We start from the raw sequence: 21,113 nt of genomic DNA, 5'->3' as shown, positions 1-21,113 counted from the left end.
TAGTGCACACATACACAGGCAGACAATCAAACACACACACACACACACACACACACACACACACACACACACACAGTCTACTGGTTTACTGGACATTGAGGGTGCGAGCAGACACTCCGTGGTGCCAGTCTCTCAGCTCGTTGTACTTAGGACCAATCACCATCCGAGTGTTGGTCTTTTTCACTCTGCCATCACCAGAAGAGAGAGAAAAGAAGAGAAAAAACACCAAACGAGAGAGAAAATAAGGATTTAGGAAAAGTAGGGTAGATGCCCTGCAGTCTGTGATGAGATACAATGTAAGCCATGCCACAAGTAAAGCCTGATGATACGGAAAGGGCTGTTGGCACAAACAAGAAGCTGATAATAAACAGGAAAGGTATTGATGGGGTGGAAATGTGTAGCGTGTACCGTTTAGCTGTTGAATGAGAAAGTTTGAGGCCTGGCCGCCATGTTGAAAACAGTTGAGCCCAAACAAAGTAAAAGTTCTCATTTTACAGCTAAATTGTTAAAATGTGTTTCTGAAAACATTTGAGGTGAGAAAATGGCAATACAGAATCTGGATTCATATTTGATCAGAGTTCACAAGCTTCATCTAATTGACAGCTGCTTAAGAGACTCCTTAGACAGATTATCTGTCCCATGTACTACTGTCAGGATATAGTGGCAGCAAATGTTAAAAGTTATCTTTATAATAGTGACCAACTGCAGCTTTACCTCCTGTGTCGTGAGGTCTCAATGCAGCCAACGGATCATGGCCAGGATGGACTGAAATGATGAATTAATTCAACCATGACAACAACAACACCCACGGACAGCGGGATTGTCAGCATGTTAACACAAGTGATCACAGACACTCGGCGATCACGTGTATCGCCACAAACCAGCAAGAGCTATGGACAGCCAATGGACCACTCACATCACACGGACCACAAGACCAACAGTCCAGCCATGATTGTCAACAACACGATCACAGATCATGACATGCGGCACTGCAAGGCTGTCACATCCACAAACAACCAGTAGTAGCACATGGACAAAAATCTCATGAAGTTACATTTTGATCGGCAAGGACAGGTGAAAACACTGTCAGCTACCAGCTTTCAGCAATCTCAGAGGGGAATTTAATTAAAACTGCATTCTGAACTTATTGGTGCGATTAAAAATGGACATACTGTACAGTGCACAGGGATCTGGCTTTCGACTTAATGGCTCAAATGTGATCCCTTCTTTGCCGTCTAGACAGGAAGAGGCCACACAGCATCAGTAGAATTGCCGGGCTGTGCCACAGAGATCCGCAGTCACATTTCCTGTTGCTCTATGTATGTAAACGTGGCATTTATGTGTTGGAGGCTACCGACTGAGTGGGTTAAAACAAATAACTAAATGAAATGTATTGTTATTCCACACAATGCACTTATTCATACAAATAACAATAAAAAAAAACTGATGACGGGGAGTCTGGGGCTATTAAAACCCCAGTAAGCAGTTTCATTGCACTTACTTTGTGTTCTTGGCTGCGTCGGTTTCCTCCTCTTGAGCTAAAAGGGAAAGAATAGAAAGTCCATAAAAGAAAATAATAAGCTTTCGATTTAGAAAGAAAACGATACACAGTCAGCATCGTGATGTTGCAATGTTTGTCAGCCCTATGTATGGAGGTCGCCCTGTGCTCAGATGTGTCGCTTCATTAGCTCAGGTGCACTAACAAAAGACGGGGTAATGACTATGCAAACGTCGTCACCGTGTGCACTTCAGTGAGTAACGTACCGCGCTCGGTACCGGTGATCTGAGCCAGAATCCTGAAAGACCTGGACTGGGTTGTCCCGCTGCGTGGGCGCCAGTCCTCTGTGTCCTCCGTTATGCGCTTCCTGCTGGCATCAGCATGAGTGGGCACATGGTAAAAATGGATGTCTGTGTCCACAATGTGTTTCCTGGGAACTCTGGAAGGACAGGGTATAGAACAGGATGGATGGCATCAGCAAATATACTTTTCATTTTACATCCTCCCTCTCATATAAATGATCAAAGTTATGGAGATGTAGACTGACGTCATTGCCCTGAAGGCATTATAGCATACTAACGTGAAAAGTTTAATATTGCAGGATCCAATAAACCATTTTGTACTGCTAGACGTACTACTTTGAGTAAGTAGCTCTTTCCATCAGAGCATGTTGTCAGACAAAGCTATGTTTAGTCTGGTTTAGGTTTGGTGGTTAATTTCAATCAAGGATTTAGACTGATATACAGTACATGTATTAGCATTATTTCACACACAGTTAGAGGAATGGAATAACTGTTTAGACTGCAGGTTAAATGAGGTGGCAATGTGGCACACTGTCAACAAATTCACCTACAATTTGTGCTTATTAGACAACAAAGGGGGTAAAAAACACACCGCACTTTGTTAAATATATTTGGTGTCTAGTTCTGAACCAATCTGATACCTTGGTGGCTGGGGTTTTCTGAAAAAAAACATTGACAGAGAAAAGCAGGAAAGAAGAAAACAGAAATAGACTGAATAGAGGCGGGAAAAATAAAACAGCAACGTTCACAGTTATGAAGACACAATCTGAAAAGACTTACTTCAAAATACTGTGAGGTCCACTGAAGGGGAATAAAGTAGAGGAGGAAGAGATACAAGTATGAAGAATGAATTCAATTATTTAAAAAATAATAATCAAAAGGAAGTGTTAAAAGCAGGCAGTAGGAGGCAGAAGAATATAGCTTGAGAAAAGAAAAAGAAAAACATATGAGCCACAACTACCAATGCATGCAAAACAGAGTCAAAATATCCACGGAGACATTTGATCGGATCACCAGTTTCTAAATACAAGTGAGTTCTATTTTCAACCACATGGTGGTACTGCTGGATCGTCTGGGTTTCTACGGAAGTATAGTCATTCAAAATTGGACTGTTTGGACAGTAAACATGGTAATAAAAAACATGATGATATTTTTTTTTCTTTAAGTTGTTGTTGTTTGTGTTTCTAAAAACGTATGAACAGTAAATGTGTGTAAATCTACAGTTGTCCTTGGCCCATTACTAATTGGCTACACACACACACACACACACACACACACACACACACTCACCTAGCACACTGATGATGAACACATTCTTGTCACAGCAGCAGCTATGTGGGTGTGAGTGTGTTGACGGCTCTATGTGAGCCTGGTCACACACTTACAGTTATACAGTGTCTGACAGTGTGTGTGTGTGTGTGTGTGTGTGTGTGTGTGTGTGTGTGTGTGTGCCACTCTGTCAAAATATTTTTTTTGTGATTTACAGTAAAACATACTGTAGCCTCAGCATGTTTCCCACACAAAATTTGAATTACCTGAATGTATGTGTGCTGCAGTTCTTGCTCAATTTAAACATGAAAATGATAAAACATTGCTATCACCAATCATTCTCTGCAGTAAAGTCATAAACAAATGCATGCAGATGCCACAATAAAGTAGACACACAGGTACAGAGAGAGGTGGAAGAGTCAAAAGAAAGGCAGGCTGACAAACACTAATAACCTGGCATGCTTTAGAGACTAACTTTGTGACTTGAGAAGATGCCGCAGTCTGCAAAGCAGAAAATAAGGGTTGAAAGGAAGGAAGAAAGACAGAGTATTGACACATCCAAATTATTGCCAATTTACAGTAAAAACATTCACAAAATCCCCTCTGAAACGAACCACACAGCTCTTTTACAGTACAGCATGCAAACAGGCAAGCACGACGCAAGTACGGACACACATACTGTCTCACATTGTCACATCAGCAATAGATTAAAAGGAATGAATGCATTAACTGATACTGGAATAAACCAACTGCATCAACCTGAACCTGTATGTTGATCTATGCTGTAGATGACAGTTACTTAACTACTGTAGTTGTTGAACAGTCACTGGGAATAAAAGCAAAGAGGATGTAAAAAAAAATAAATGAGAAGAACATTGAGATAGAAATGGTTAAGAGAGGAAAGCAAGTTAAAGTCATAAAAATACTAAAGACAGATCCAGATCTTGCCTTATTAAAGTATCCCATGCTATTAAATGACATCTTGGGGAAAGCTATGTACTCAACTGAAAGGCAGCTTGTGCGTGCGTGTGTGTGTGACCACAGCTGCATGGTGTAAGGTTATATTGTGCAGATCACTGGTGTCTGCCGAGTGTCACAGAAAGAGAAACCACTGATCCTTTTCTCAGTGTTGACCACAGAAAAAAGTGCAGAAAGAACATACACGTTAAGATCAACGTAGAAATGATGAGTCAGAAAAGGAGTATGCAACAAATCAAAAACATCCATATCTTGTTTTGTTTTGAGGTGAATCTCTAAAAGAATGAATGAACAAGTGAATGAAAATGTGGCGTGAAGTGTGTTAGTCTGTGAAGAGAAAATCTACGTGGATTCAGGGCTGAAACCTTTATTGACTGACTGATTTGCTGCAAGAGCAAAGAGAATGCCACACAGCACCAACGCAGGCTATATATACACAGCTTATAGAATCACAGCATAGCCATACTCACTATGCCTCCTGAGAGAGGAGAGTCGGGTTGAGACAGAAACATAGAAGATGAAGGTGGGAATTATGTAAAGAGAGGCGCTGAGTAGAAAGTATTAGCTATGTTATTTTCAAGTGCTAGTAACCATTGATGTGTTTTACATGTGGTGCTGCCTTCGATACAAGATACAGTAGAAGAGGTGTACTTTCACAAAGAAAAGTTTCTTTAAGTAAAATATCTTGAATGCTTTTTGAAAAAATGAAAGTAAAAATGCCCTTACAAACTAACTGGAGTGGGAGGGAGAGTACTTTTTGATTTGTTTCATGGCAATATGTGTTAATATGAGTACAAATATATACAGCCATCTTCCCAAGGATAATTTACTCCATCCATGCACATTCATAGTGATTTCAATTGTCATCTTTTCTACAATTTTAAGTAAACTGTATGTTGAAATCCTACATTTCAACCTAGAAAAAAGTTATGTTTCAGTATGTTCCATTATTTTACTGGACTGCTAAAAGCTCCTTCAAAGTACATCAACTATCCAGTTTTCCATTACAAGAAGCTAGCTATTAAAACTCTTTCAGTGGAGAATTTCCCTTCTCATGTTAACAAATGGTACATTAGCCCACTTTAGTTTGCTTACATATCAGTGTTTCCAAACTGGTACAATAGTAATAGAAGTTCTCGAACATGACGGTGTACTCAAATAACTGACAGTATTTCTGTTTGGGGATTTCTGCCTTCAGTTATCAAGCTCCTCTTTTGTGGAACCAGCTTCCCGTTTCAGTCCGGGGGGCAGACACACTCACCACATTTAAGAGTAGGCTTAAGACTTTCCTCTTTGATAGTGCTTATAGTTAGGGCTGGCTCTGGCTTGCCTTGGACCGGCCCTTAGACAAACTGGTATAGGCAAAAACTACAGGGGGACTTCTTTAGGATACACTGAGCACCTTTCTCCTCCTCTTCTTCACCTCTGTCTGTATGCATTGATGTCCCATTAATGCTCATTACTAACTTTACTTCTTCCCTGGAGTATTTGTGCTTTCTCGCCTCACAGGTTCCCATGACCGCAGTTTTATCTGGACACTGGTCCTTCCACCAGCCATGGCCCTGCTGACATCTACTACGATCTTCATTATTAACCCTATTACCGATACCATTAATGCACAGTACTGATTTTGTCTCTTCCCCGGAGTCCTTGTGCTTTCTCTCCTCACAGGTTTCCATGGAGCATGGTTTCATCTGGACCCTGGTCCTTCCTCCTACCATGGCCCTGCTGACTCCAACTGCTAATATCACTTTTATTATTACTCTCATCACTATTTCATATTACCGATACCATTAATGCACATTATTGACCTAGTACTTCTTCACCAGAGTCTCTGTGCTTTCTCGCCTCACAGGTTCCTGTGTATCCGGGTTATACCTGGACCAGGTCTTGCCTCCTGCCGTGGTTCTGTCATACATTGAATGTGCTGTAATTACATTGAATGTGTTGTAATTCACTATCCTGTTCTACACATGACATCTATTGCACTTCTGTCCATCCTGGGAGAGGGATCCCTCCTCTATTGCTCTCCCACAGGTTTCTCCCTCTCTTCTCCCCGTTAATGGGGTTTTTTTTGGGGGAGTTTTTCCTGTTCCGATGTGAGGGTCCTGGGACAAGAGGATGTCAAATGTGTACATATTGTAAAGCCCTCTGAGGCAAATTTGTAATTTGTGATTTTGGGCTATACAAAAATAAATTGAATTGAATTGAATTTGGTTGGTAAATGGCAACCAAACCAGCAACAGTTTGCCACACTACAATACAAACTCACAAACAGAGGTACCCTAATTAGACTCGGCTTGCTCAACTCAACCCGAGCATCTCATGACAATGTGCAGTTAAGTATTTTGATCTGGTTTTTAATGTTTTCTCCTCTAAACAAAACACCAAACAGACATGCCAGTCTGATTTAATGATGTGGAAGAACTTTGAAAAGATTTCCAGATTTCAAGCTAGAGTCTGGCGAGCATGACCAGCAAACTGCACGGAATAAACTATTTTGAGTCAGGGTCATAAACTTCGACATAAGCTTGGAAAAACACCAACAATTCTATAGTAGACCTTTGACAGGCTAAGGGATGTCTCATCTCCCATTTGAGAACTTGACCAGAACCAAGACGCAGAAAGTCGGAGGTAGATGAAATGCAGAGAAGTGATTCATTTGCTTGATTGGCTGGAGAGAACGCCACTCACCCATTTAACTGCAAAGGCAAGGCTCCACCCTGACTCTCCAATAGGCCCCTCCTCTGCCCCATGGCCACCTCACATGCGTTCTCAGTGGAGTAGAGGTTGATGGGTGTGTTATACACTGATGGCTGGGGCGCAACGAGGACAGGGGGGGAAGGGGAGGAAGAGGATGGGTAAGAGACAGGAGGTGGAGGAGGAGGAAAAGGACTGGTGTTGCAGGAGGCGGGAGTGAAGGCAGAGGATGGGGATGGGATGAAGGGAGGGTATTCGCTCTCTGGCGCACAGCCCCAGTAAGGTCTGGGGGCTTTGTTGTAGCTGACGGTGGAGGGGCTGGACGAGTGAGGGTGGGGATGGGGTGGTGAAGGGGGATGGGTGAGGGCCACTGGTTTTATGATGTCTGATCTGTTGTCCTAGCGGCATTAGAGAAGAGCATGCAAACAAAAAACAAATCACAACACAAAACACACGATACTGATGCCTCTCAGGTTATGTTTTTGTGTTCGTCCCTCTGACTTTATGCAGTATAAAGCCTATGATCCGTCTATTTAATAAGGTTTCAGTTCATTTAGAAATAGCTGGGGAAAAAATCAATTAGAATAGACCCTGTAAATGTGCTTTAAGAGTTTTCTGGGGATAGCGAGGCATCAGTATACTTAACTGTCATTTAAAATAAAAAAATGAATGTAGCAACATTCGAAAAAACATACCTACTTAAATCAAGACAAAGGTTGCATGCAGCAAAATAATTGTGTATGGCATCGTTTCAGAAGGGTTGAGGTAGTCAAGAAAAGTATTTAGAGCACTTAGTACCCCAGGTGAATTATTATTTTTTTCTTTTGATGTAGTCATACTGTCATGGATCAATCAATAATTAAATAACTTTTCATGTCACAGGTATATTTTTACCGTTGCATAGTAACCCCAAAGTTGGTCGATTACAAAACAATTACATTTTCTAAACGAACAAAAACACATAAAATTTGTTTTGGACAAGTTATCCCAACATCTTATTAAAATATAGAAAGTATAGATTCAAAAAATATATTTTTTGAATTCATCTATCAAGCTACAATCACATTTTTCATCTGGAGTACCTTGCGTTAATTAAACGGTAACATTTCATGACTTTTTTTTGTATCTGTAAATAGACATGCCATGCATTCAAATGTATATAATTTTCTGTTTTGTCAGCAGGCCTACCTTTGGTGCCACAGGAGGAGGTTTAGGAACCCTGGAGGCCCTGGAGAGAGGGAGGGAAAGAAATAAGGGAAAGAGAAAGTGCATAAATTATAATTCCACAATTAATTTCCCTTTTAAAATAGGTTAAAGTGATTGTTAGCGAACACCATGGCGGTAAAATAAATGTTACGATCAGAGGTTGCGAGAAACTGTGGTTATGGTGAATTGTGACTAAACCCGAGACAAGGAGAGATTTCTGTCATCAGCTATGACACAATCCAAAAGACTCTCACTGTTTTTTGTGACTATGAAATTTAAGTTGCTAGGGCTGAAAACTTGTGACCTCTTTCAATGTATGTGTGCTTTTGAAAGCAGCTGTTTTTCGTCTATAAAGGCCCGTATCAATCTGACACTCTTGGTCTTTGATACTCTTGATGCCATGAGCTCCTTTAAAAGGTCATCTGAGGAACAGGCCTGTTACACACTGTTAAATTAACTCAGAAGGGATATCAGCTCAGCACCTCATCCTAACACAGATCATTGCTCATCTGTTTATAGTGCTGTTTAGTTGACCTGTCTGGTTTAAGATGATATTGATGCAATAGAACATTACATCACTGATGCAAAGTTAACTAAAACAACTATTTACAGCAGTTATGGATATAAGTCATATTAATTAATTAATTAATCCTCACTAACAGCTTCATAAGTTACACACATGGGACAAATGAATGTAACTGTTGCAGTGCATCACAACTTTATTGAGCAGGAAGATACACGGGTTAACGTAAATCAAAAGGTTAAGTAAGCTGTCCAGTAACCGAAGACCTGTGAATCTTAGCAGCCCTGCATTCCTTCCAGAGCGGCCCTTCTCGAAACTTCCAGAGGCAGGTTCATGTCCTTCACCTCTGTAAATTTGAACCGACAGCCTTGTAGTAGCTGGAAACACATCAGTCTATACAGCTACTCATATGTTTGGCCTTTTCCTCCCTGTTTCTTGTTCCTCAGTAGTTTGCCAACAGCGTGTTGATATTGCCATCTGATTTCATCGACATGTGATGTGAGGTTCTTAAATTATATTTAAACACCAGAAGCAAAAAGGACATCAGGTCAGGAAATAGTTTTTTAACAGTTCAAATCATATTTAAAGCAACTATCATCAAACTTGTGCATAAAGAAAGTGTAAAGAACGTACAGTTGGAGGAGAGAAATATGAACAGGTCTGAGCTAAACATCTGTAAGACATTACATTACATTACAGTCATTTAGCTTTAGACGCTTTTATCCAAAGCGACTTACAGTTCAGCTTCTAGAGCCTTTCCTCCCTCAAGGGTACTGCCTCCAATAAGGTTTACCGATGAAATACTGTGGATGTTTAGAGAACTCGGTTTGTGGTTATACGGTTTGACACTCAAAGTAAAGAAGGAGAGCTGTGAATGCTGTCTTGTGTTGAGAGGTTCCTGTTATCATTTAATGCAATACACCTCATCTGTTTTTTGTCTGAGTAAGACCTTGTCAGCAGTATGCCTGGGCCGTGGGTTTCCCTGGATGCACTATAGTGTGTAGATAGTCCAACAAGTCCAACCAGTGCAACACCAAAGTATCCATCGACATCAAAGCTGATCTGAGGACAGCAATGACCACACTTGTGCTACATGGACGGCGATATAAGCCACAGTAATATCAGTGGTATATGCATAAAACATATTTTTTAAAGAAATGCAACAACCACCTCACTCATGGTTAAAACTATAAACCAGCACAAATCAGCCGATATCAATTTCCAAAAATCCAGTATAGGTCGGTAAGTAGGAATTGATAAAACATGATTTGATAAAAGTGCTCACGCAGCATTGTTTGTGCACTGTACACATTAAAACAGCAGTGTCCAAATTTGTTTTTTCCAATTCATTTTTTTTAATTGTCCAAAATAAAGATATGTGCATATGGGGCTTCTGCTGGGTGCTGATATTCCTTATAGAAGAGGAGCAACAGGACCTTGCACCGCTTCAAACACTTTGCCACAGGAATGTTTCTCCATAGCTCAAATGTGTGAGGGTCAGGGAGTAAGTGGATGCAGTAAAGACACTGAAAGTGTGACGGTGACAAACGTGACATTTCATATGGAAACATCTGCTGGGCTGTACATGTGCACTGTATGCGTTTGTTCTTCCCACCAACAGTTTAATTCCATTCCATTATCCAAACCACTTATCCTATTCAGGGTCGCGGGAGCTGATCCCAGCTAGAGTTTAATTTGATATACAATTAAAGCCGGAATAAAACAGGTTTCTGTTCTCCGTGTTTGTAGCCTTGCATGTTTCATGTCAACTGTCAGGCTCTACTTGTCTGTTTTTCTTTAACTATGTTTCCTGGTCATGGAAGTTTTATATCATATAACAGAGTGATCGGTCTGTTAAAGTTTTTCCCCAGCAATTCTTTAAGGCGACAGACATCCTGATTTTGCTTTGATACCTTACCAAATATCCGAGTGCATGTGGTAGCTACAGTGGTGGAGCTTAAACATATCTCCAGATTATGTCAAGTATAAGCAAGGACGTACTGGGACTGAAATTCGGCCCGGGAATGGGGAGGCCTTTTATGTGAGCGCCTGCAGGAGCGAGCAGAACATTTTTCTTCAGTAGTGTCAACACTAATACAGCACATCACCATCGCACTGAATCAAAACATGACCAGCAAATAAGCCGAGGTGAGCTGGAACACTAGTCACAGGTCGACACGTTCACGATGAAAATGACTGAGCCAATCAGATTTCAACAAAAACGTCAATCAGTCCAAATTGGACTCAACATTGAAAGTATTAGATTGCCCCCTTTCTTACGTCCAGTAACCACTGACATCTAAAACTGTAAAATAAAAACTCGATGACCATCGACCGGTTCAGCCTCGATTGGATCGGCCATTCGGGAGTCTTCCCAAAATTCCTGATGGCCAGTCTGCCCCTGAGTATTAGTCATTTACGGTGATATTTATTCTGTCCTTTGAATATTGGTCAACAGGATTTGTGCGGGCATACGTATTTTGTATGTTCTTTTAGTTTCTTGATTTTTTCCTAACAAATTGTTTAATGGGAAATACATAAGCTTTTACATAACCCTGACAGCATGCTTTTATGGGATGTTACAATTTCTCAGTTCTGTTTCCACTCATTTGTAATTTGAAGGGAATGAACAAAACAGCAGGATATCTTACAAAATAATGCCCTCCAGCCGTGCAGTAAAGACTGTATGATGTAAAAAGGTTGAGTATGTGATAAAACAGCATTTAATATTTGATCGCATTTTGTGTGGTCTTGAATGGCATTTTATTGTAGAGTATATCTGCTATTTTCTCAGGAAAGATTACATCTCCTCATCGGATATTATTGTATAATGCACTGCATCATTAAAGACAGCTAGAGGGTTAGGAAATGTATCATTTTCTTGTCATATCTTTCTAATAGCAGTCTGTTTTAATGCGCACCCATGTATTGCTTATGCTGCTTGGATTCTCTTTACAGTTTTTTTCTTATGCTTTTCAGTAAATGAATCAGTCATAAAGAGGATGCGGCCTCTTGTTCATCTCCTCTCAAATCCCCCATACTCTAGCGGCTGTTCTCTGTCCTCAGTTGTGCATTTGTCTTTAATCTCTCGGGTCTATTCATACTGGAGTGAGATCATTGACCGATGTTTCCAGGGCTGCGCCCTGACATGCCATCAGCTTCACCAGCGAGCAACCAACCAGAATGAATCAATAAGAGATTGTTGCACATTCGTGTGCGCGTGTGTGTGTGTCATTTTATGTCTAAAAAGGAGGTAGGTCAACAACAAGAGGCTGTTTACGGGAAGGTGACACTGACTGGGATCAGTTAGTAACACCAGTACAAGCCGAACACGCATACCAAACTACACAAACACAGATATAGGCCCTCACAGTCAAGCTGCACGCCTGAAGGAATTTTACAACTAGAGGTGATTCTATCACCCGATGCCATCGTGTGTGTATAAATGAGTGGGTTCTACATTTTTGTTTACTTATACAAAAAAACTCCCGACATGGGTGTACCCTTGAACACACACTCAGCCACACACACTATATAGCTCCTCTCAATCCTATCTGTCGGCCTCGTTTACACAGCTAAACACATCATTGTATTTCAGCATAAAACAGGCCTTTAATGAAGTGTGCTGCCAATTGGACGACAGAATTGTTAAAAGTAGTGATGGAACAATGGCCCAGTTGACATACACCCACACAAATATACAAGCACACACACAATGATGTATTATGCAGGGGGTGGTGTCGGTGATTTCGGGCATGTGGGTTTACCAGGGTAGTGCAATAACACAGACCACAAGGACCAGTTCATGCTCTCTGCAGCATCTGCACCTGCACACAGGCTCTAAATTAATTCACACACATGTAGACACGCGGCATGTGTGTCCAGATCTATTTTTAGATTTACTGCACCTTGGGCATTTCCAAATATTTATGTGTGAAAAACTTGATCTAGATCCGTTTTAAATGGCTTGGTTTTCTTTCCCAGAGCTGGTCCCGTTTACCTCAAATCCTGTCTGGTTCTTTATAAACCATGATCTTATCTTTGGTTTGCACCCAATTTGTCTTGCCGAGACATTTTTTGGCAGCTCGTGCATGTACTTGCGGTAACTTTTGCAATTCCTTCCAAGGACAGAAAGGCACGATTTTATCCAGCTGAAGTCCAACAAACACTTTTATACAATATTGAATAAATCAATCCAATATTTAAAAAAAAAATAAAAAATACATGGGTTACATGCCTGTGCATCCATGTGTGCAATAAGATCAAACTTTTCTCGTCTTTCCCAAGGGATCCAGCAACAGATGAAACACATGATTCAGAGCCGGGAAGACAGGAGAGAGACTTCCTCCCTCACTGTGTAAATTAAGGACTTTAGCAGCTTGGTAATTTATGTTCAGGCATCTGTGCCCCAGGGTCATTAACGTAAAACACTTTGTTTTTTCAGTCTTAACTAAATATAAGTCAACTAACTGTTGTTCCCATTTCTTTCTCTCTTATCACCTCTTGTTTCCTTTTTCGTCCATCTCTAGACTTTTCCATCCGTCTCTGTTGTGTTTTGATTATCTCCTCTTCTTACTTACTTCTTCCTGCCCTTCATGCTGTTGGCCGCTTTTTTCTCTTCCCTGAGAATGAGGTCACTCTTCTTCAAACAAAAGTGACGATGCTTATTGAAACAAAGCCCTCTGAAATATATGCAGTCGTCATTCCAGAAGGTGGGACACACTCACTGAGCCCTTTCTGAGCTTTCTGTGCCTTATTAGGAAGAAAGGGAACGAGAGGGCTGGTTTGGTTTCAGTTTTTTTTTTTGTAGTTTCACCTTAAACTGAAGCAGACAGACCAACGTGACCGGGAGAGAATGCCAGGGCACCAATAAGAGCAGAGTGACTGTCAGAATTATTGCCACGTGTGGTTCAGCATTTGAGTGTTAACAGTGTGTACGTGTGTAGTGTGGTGGTGGTGGTGGTGTGGGGGTATAGAGGCAGAAGGAGTCAGTGTACAGTGGGCGTGATGTAGCTATGAGTATATGAGAGAGAGAAAGATGATGACTGAACAGAGACTATAACTCCTGATTTCACTAGCTGGTGTAACATTCCTTTGCTGGTGTGATTAAATCCAAAAACAACTGTGATATTTCTCTGCTATTTCAAGACAGTGTGTGAGTTTATCGAGAGCTGGCCTTAAATAGATCTGGACCCCGAGTCTGCCCGTCTTTATCAGTCCTCACACTGGGCAAGTCCATAGGAGACAGGGGTCACCCACAGATCACAAGTACTGTAGGTCTGTTTAGTGTGAGTGTGTGTGTGTGTGTGTGTGTGTGTGTGTGTGTGTGTGTGTGTGTGTGTGAGCACCATGCCCCTGTATCTGTGGGTTTGATCCTCCTCATTCCTTATCCACTACCTCCCACCACTATCTCCATCGAGGCCTCGACAGGCCATTCAGCTGAGTATGACGTCACACAAGATCCTAAAAGAAGCTGTGACACTGACCAGACCAGAGGAACAAAATATGTTAAAAGTAGCGCAGTTTCACTACTGAACCACAAGTCAATAAAAATCAACTTTGAGAAGATTTCAAGTATGTCAGAATGATCTGCGATTGTTTGAAAGATTGTGTTTCCATCAGTTTTTCTCACTCAAGGCAGACTACACATCATACAGCCTGTGTTGGAATTCAGGAGTTTTAAATAGTTTCTGTGATGTTTTTGCTTCTTCATCTTCTGCCATAGATCAATATGGCCAGACAAAAAGCCTGAGGGCACAGGTCAACTGTTGCTTTTATGAAAGAGGCTCTAACACTAGCTGCCTAGTTGTCTGTACTCAATGCAGACTTGACCAGACCCTCACATTTAGGTCAACATCTCTTAGTGTTTAACATGGATATTCTGGTGCTATATTGTGCTCATAAAGACACATTTTCTATCACTTTCCTTTGGCTAAATCTGTGAAAATCTGTTGATAAAGGCAGGAGATTTGATAACAACTACACAGAATGTCCTTTTTTGAAATGTTACCACAGAATTAAATGTCTTTACATGCAAGACAGCCACTGTGTTTCCTGTGGTAACATAGCAACAAACAAGCACATTTTATAGTCGCTCTCTTTCTAACCAAAACACACAGCAGTGGACTGGTACCCTAAGGAGTCTTAAAGGCAGACCATGAGAGGAAACAGGCACATGAAGTTAAACCCCACCAGAGCAGGAGAAAAGAGGCAATGTCTCTAACAGCCTGAAGGTCAACAGTACTGCATCCAAACCCCAACAGAGCACAGCAGCAGGGGGAGCAGCCCTCCTCTAACTAACGTTCACCACTCCACAGTATGAGGAGGAAGGGCCAGCTACACATCACTCATGACTAAATAAAGGTTGGAAAAAAAAAAAACAATTGGATGAAAGTAGATTAAGTGTGAGAGTAAAAGTGTAAAAATAAAAATGATGAGGCACAGAAACTGGGAAAACACAGCTGCTGTACATATTTTACTGGGTTTGGGCATAACGAACATTATACAGGAGAAGACATCAATTGAAGACAAAAAGCTGTAAAATCTTAAACGATATATGGACATTTTTAAGAAGACAAAGAGGAAGAGTTACTGCTCTAACGCATGTATCTAGTCGCAAACCAAAATTCCCATAATTTCAACAGATAAACTGTCTACCTACTTTTACGGCATATAATTCTTCTTAGATGTTTTCCAAAGATCATAAAAGTAATTGGATGTAACATTAAAGGCAGAGGACATGTTTTATTTTTATGCGAAACAGTAAGGTTTGGTTTTTGGTTTAAGTGGCTATAGGAGTACGTTAGTCTGACTAGCTGCACTGTCTCTGGAGTCACTGGGCAGTAAAATAAGTTGATGGGAGGACGGGAATCAAGGGTTGTCTTTTGAAATGTCGTTTAAACTTTTACACCTCGGTTTCATAGCGGACTGACCCAGAAGTAAAAACATTACATATAAACAGAGGAGCTCACATGGAGGCGCTAAGAAAGACACAAGCGCAGGGAAAGGGCCGGCACAAACACATGCTGCCACACACCCAAATAGCTAAATACAATATTTATCCTGCAACACAACCTGGCATGTTTAAAGCATTTTTCACTTAGTGTTAATGACTCTTGACCTGATAATGTCCAGCCATACTGCTGTGAATGCTTCAAGGCAACGCCCACAAGTTTGCTAATGTTGTTTAAAAGATTTCAAAGTGTAATTGAATAAACGAATGACTCCATGGACCTAAATCGGAATGTGTGGCCAGCCTGTTTGTTTTAAAAGACATACTAAACATTTCCACATTGCAACCAATATAGAAATCTCAAAACTGAGCTTTGTCTCTCTCACTGCAGCTGATTGACAAACAATCTTGACCAGAACCATACAACCAGAGGAGCGGAGAAACATCGCACAGATCTCCAGGGCAAATCTGGGTTCATCCAAGGCATGTCGGTGCTGTCAAACTCATTTAAAGTACTTCCTAAACAGTGTTACACGGGTCAAACCCAACACGACCAAAGCCCTGGTGTGATTTCATGAGACTCGGATGAAGATTGCATTGGTGGGTCCTGGACAGAGGAAGTTTAGGAATCTCTGCCTTGGAGGCAAACTCGGTACATGCTGGGGCTCCGTAAGGAAAACCAGTGGTACAGGGGGGCCCAGACTGGATGAGGAAATCCATGTGATAGGGGGTCCCACATGGGATGATTTAAAGCAGAGATTGAAGATTGCAGATTAATGAGTCTTTGTGCTATGGTTTTGTTAGATCGGGCCCTGTATATGGTCTCAAATGATGTGATGTCGCGCTACATCAACCATGTGTGTATCCGGCAGAAGAATAAAGAGTAACATGTAGATTTTATGTGAGTGACAGAGGCAGATAGTGAGTTTTATTTTCTGCTGTCTACTTTACAGTTTATAGTCCGCTCTCTGGAAGCTCACAGTTATTTTTCAAGGCAGCAGAAACAGAAACAACGCAGTACATCAGAGAGACAGCGCTCCAGCTGGGTCCAGTGCTCAGACAGCCTGCCCGTCAAAATGATCCGCAGCTGGATCAGGTAGTGTTTTCCATATTCAGCCTCTGGCCTTAGATCTGTTGAGAGGGTTATGAATATCAACATGCGTCAGTATCACTCAGAGGTTTCACTCACAGAGACGCAAGATTTACCGACTTATTGTTGATTCTCGGTTCAGTGTCCAACTTTCTGTTTCTGTTTACTTGATCCATTTCTTTCTTTCTATCCCTCTCTCTGGCTCTTTTTGCTAACACACACACACACACACACACACACACACACACACACACACAGACACACACACACACACACACTTCCCTCAAGTTGTTCTCTGATGATGATGCCGAGAGTCTCATTAACTTGGGCGACTGTGACAGTGATCATAAAATGATCCTGGCTCTGACATTGAACAAATACTCTATAAAGTTATGGAATTCCTTCAGCTGCTTTTTCTCTCTCTATAAAATCACAGTATTTTCAACAGATGAGCCTGAAGAGGATGAAGGTGGAAAGTGGTCAGGGATGGACGAGAGTGCACGAGGTACACACCTCATGCATCAGTATGTGCATCTATATTCGTGTATGCATATAGATGCATAAATATATAATTATGCAACGAACATACAGTAGATTGTGTTAAAAAGTAACACAGATAGCCTAATAGACACATACTCATGCTCCTAGGATTACACTCTCTGCCTCAGTTGAACATGCAGGTCATCTGATTATGTAAATCAATCAGGTCAAAAACAAATACAGTCATGAGTCAGTTGAGAAAATGTATATATATATATCTTAGGTCAATCTGAACTGATAACACAGTAGATTAACGCTCAATGTGAGAACTCCAAGAGAAGATGGTGAATTGCGTACGGGCCACGAGTGTATTTTGTTTCAAAAGATGTTGATTACAATGTATTATTGAGTCATTTGTAACTCTGCTGAGTGTACAGCTTATGTTCCGACTGACAGTCATTTATAGTGATTACTCAGCGCTTATGAAATCTAGCTTCTTGTTTTTCTCTTCTAATTAGTCCAGATGATTCCTTGCACCGTTCCCGTGGCCCGTTTCGGGTATCATCCAACGATTGCTGGCTGTTCTAAAGATGAGTGTTCTTGGCTTACACTAAGATATATTTGGCAAATAGCAGAGAGGACTTTAAAAAAAAACGACACAGAGACAGATGAGTTTAACACAGTGTTCTTGGCCTCAGAATATCCATGGGCTACCTTCACAGACCCCTAATGTTCTTGGGATTTGTATTTTCCTTTGGCGAAAACAACAGACTAGCAAGAGACAGACAGAGACAGGTGTGTGTAGCTGTAGCTGCATTGTCTTGGTATTAGGATATTACAGGCAAATACTAAAAGCCGAGCCAAAGATGACGGTCATCAGTTTTAAATGATCTTTGGCAAATACTACTGACCAGTGAAAGACAGAGACAGGTGAGCCCAGTTTAGCACTCTTGGCTTTGGAACATCTTTGGCAAGTATCAGAGCCGAGTAAAGTGACAATGGCAGCTGTGTAGGGGGACTATGAGTACAGAGGATTTGCAAAGGACTTTGAATTTGAAGTCTTGCAAATTCTATCTGATCAAGCCAATACTATACTTGTGCAATCCGTGTACACCACATTTTGACTAGTTTTATTAGGCTTTTTTTATTGAAAGCAGTATGACTGGCGATAAAAACCCCATGTAGATTAGTGAGTATTGGTAAAGCCAGGGCCAACAAAGTGAGACGGTGGGGAAATATAAAAATAATGAGCCAGCCGAATATAACATTAGACCTCTGTGGTTTGAGTTAACTATTGAGGTCCATCAGTCTTCAGACCAAACCAAATCATATTTACCCGATCAAGCACACGTTTTGCAGTAATATCCTCTCAGGAGTAACGGAGCACAACGGTGGCCTACAGGTCAAGGCCGCAATCATGAGTACCAGTTAACTGCCATCAAACTACAGGGGCTACCCTGTCAGAGGATGGGTTCTTAATGTTTTAATATCACACTAATCACTCCATTCTTGCTGTCTCACACCTCTCCGTGCCCCTTCCTAGAAGATCGCCTGCTTTGCTCTGAAACACTTCAGCAGGCCAAATGTTTTCCAGTGTAGTTGCATTAACCCAGGTATTTCTGCAAAAGCATGCTCTCTCGCTCTCTCTTTTGTAAATAGGGAATCCAATTATCTCTCTCCTTCAAAGCCAAGCTTGTTCAAACACGCTGTTCTTGTTACACGTGGGCCAGTTCCAAGTAAGCATGCCTTCCATTCTGGGTTTCATTTCAAAGTTAAGCTAAAAAAAGGCAATAGATCATTTGATGAAAGTATCAGTATAGTCTAAAAATATGTGACTGACGCATTAAACAAATGACTTATTTTGTGATTCTGATACAATAAGAGGCCATTAGTCATGTATTTCAGATGTGAGGATAACTACATTTAAGATGTTATTGTGAGGACAATTACATAATTACATTACACATGAACCTCTGTGCTAGAAGTAGCCAGTGACCAGGCTAATGTATCACTGTTTGTTGGGCACGTGGCTGTGCACAAGCATCAGCATATCCACGTACAACCCGGGCACCTCGTTGACCTCTATTCAGAGAACACAATGTAAACAAAATGAAAATATATACCCCGACCCAGCATGTTATTCTCTCACTCAATGCTTTGCCCAAGCACCCAGAGCCAACTTCTAGACTCAAAATAACTCCAGCAGCTGCCATGGGATCTGTGTGCGTGTGTGTGTGTGTGTGTGTGTGCGTGTCAGGGTTTCTGTGCATGTCTTCTTTAGGCACATTAAAGTGTACCATGCCATATAGTATGTAGGTCCTCAGTTTAATTTTGTATGTACTGTATGTAACATGTAAATGAAAATGATTGGGTGTGCAATAGTGCTGAGGTAAGCTAAACTTCCTTGCTGACGGATGTGATATATGCATGTGTGTGTGTGTGTGTGAGTGTGTGTGTGTGTTTATAAATCAGTGCCACCACAGCCAAACAACAACACCAGTGTTGCAATTCCGCTTTTCATGCTCAATAAACCTAAAACCTGATTGTGTTTGTCCATGACTTATTATGGCCTGTCCCCGTGGCTTTCTGCATGAGAACATATACGACTTCACTATTATAAATGTGACGCCTCCACCACTGAGACTCTCAGTCACAGAGAATGGGCCTGTCAAACACTGTGATTATCCTCCTTCAGATCTTTTAAACAGGGTTTGATCTCCACTCTGATAAAAAGAGAAGTGGAACCAATTAACCGAGCACAACAAAAGCTGCTTCAAAAACTTTTCTTCTTTGTGCAATCACTTGTTTATTCAAATTGTGCATTAATTTGCAGCACTCCGTGATGCGCCTACAGTACGTACTTCATATGTGGGTAAGTGCATCAGGTCAACTGCATTTCAGTTTGGACCTTTTAGCCTCGAACACATCGACGTCTTGAGACTGTGCCATCACTGGTGAAAAGCATTCAAACACACACATGCACACAGGCCCATTAAAATAGCTTAACTGTTGGGAATAAAGCCTAAAACCAGACACTGGCAGCTGAGGGGCATAGCAGTGAAATACAAAGGTGGTTTTGTTGAGGCACGGGTTGATTGGTTGTAATGGACATCTTAGTACTTTGGTGTACCTCTAAAGAGAATAATGGCATCACTTAAGAGGCTAGTTTAAGTGTTGAGACTTTATGATTGCACTATAGTGGGACTGCTTAATGACAGAGTCATCAGCTTGGAGAAACAACTTCCCTCTGAGGTTGTAATTTCTCAGCAATTTACCTTAAAGTTTACGTTCTAATCCTATTCTTCAACAACATCCTCAATGTCAGCTTTTCACTCTCTCTTTCCTGCCTTCTTTCTCTCCCTTCTTTTTCCTTGTAAACATTCTCTCTGCCAATCTTTAATTATCTTTTCCACCACACCTCCCTCTGCTCTACCTCACAGTTCATCTAACCTAATCCTGCTCTGCTGACAAATCAGGTTTATGCAACTAAAGTACTTTTGGCTGATGTGGCTAACAATGGTTCGGTTTGACTAAATGTTAATAAATCGATTGCCTAAACATAACCATAAAAAAATGAATCATGCTTTAGTTAATAGGATATTCAGATATTGTAGAAGATCTGAATATTTTCGTAATCAACATTTTGCATCACTAGGGTTTCTTTATTTTGTTAGCAAGAAACATATTTGCTGTTGCAAGTTAGTAGTATATAAACATTGTTATCAATTCTTGTTCAATATAGGTCCAATGCTATGTACTAAAACATTACCCGATTTAAGACCACATGCTCCACATGTGTCTACATCTCCCTCATAGTAAAACCATCCGTCTAGCTAACAATATATTCGTTTTTTTTATATAGTTCTCATCTAAATTAATTCAGTTTCAGCTGATTCCCTTCCCCAGAAACTCAAGTGCACTTTTTCCACAGTCGTGCATAAGTACTCACAGTCAAATAGTATGGATATCTATGAATCTAAACATGGAGCAGTGATGTTTGAACGTTCTCACCTGGTGCCATCAAGCAGGGTGATCCATGGTTTACAGAAACTGCAGATACTAACCGAGTTTATCAGAAACTGTCGGCCTTAGAGAATCCATCTCCATCATTGTTT

General features: G+C 41.0%; 1 protein-coding gene across 3 annotated transcripts in view; it reads right to left on the bottom strand.

Moving 5' to 3' along the window:
* pdlim5a (PDZ and LIM domain 5a) overlaps nt 1–21,113 on the bottom strand; it is a 55,160-nt gene that overhangs the window by 18,081 nt on the left and 15,966 nt on the right. The window contains exons 4-9 of one of the 3 annotated variants that reach the window (XM_031856321.1): nt 7,936–7,975; nt 3,545–3,570; nt 2,581–2,601; nt 2,442–2,459; nt 1,765–1,937; nt 1,502–1,538 (exon numbers count right to left, since the gene is read on the bottom strand). In XM_031856321.1, coding sequence (XP_031712181.1) covers nt 1,502–1,538; nt 1,765–1,937; nt 2,442–2,459; nt 2,581–2,601; nt 3,545–3,570; nt 7,936–7,975 — 315 coding nt within the window. Of the gene's footprint in view, nt 1–1,501; nt 1,539–1,764; nt 1,938–2,441; nt 2,460–2,580; nt 2,602–3,544; nt 3,571–6,741; nt 7,146–7,935; nt 7,976–21,113 lie in introns of all 3 variants that reach the window. The other 2 variants (XM_031856322.1, XM_031856323.1) reach the window with 2 other exon arrangements.

Source organism: Anarrhichthys ocellatus, unplaced genomic scaffold (assembly GCF_004355925.1).
Source record: "Anarrhichthys ocellatus isolate YVR2014 unplaced genomic scaffold, GSC_Weel_1.0 scaffold17, whole genome shotgun sequence".
In the NCBI taxonomy this organism is placed as follows: Eukaryota; Metazoa; Chordata; class Actinopteri; order Perciformes; family Anarhichadidae; genus Anarrhichthys; species Anarrhichthys ocellatus.
Note: the sequence above shows the minus strand (reverse complement) of the source record. Positions and strands in the feature narration are given on the sequence as shown.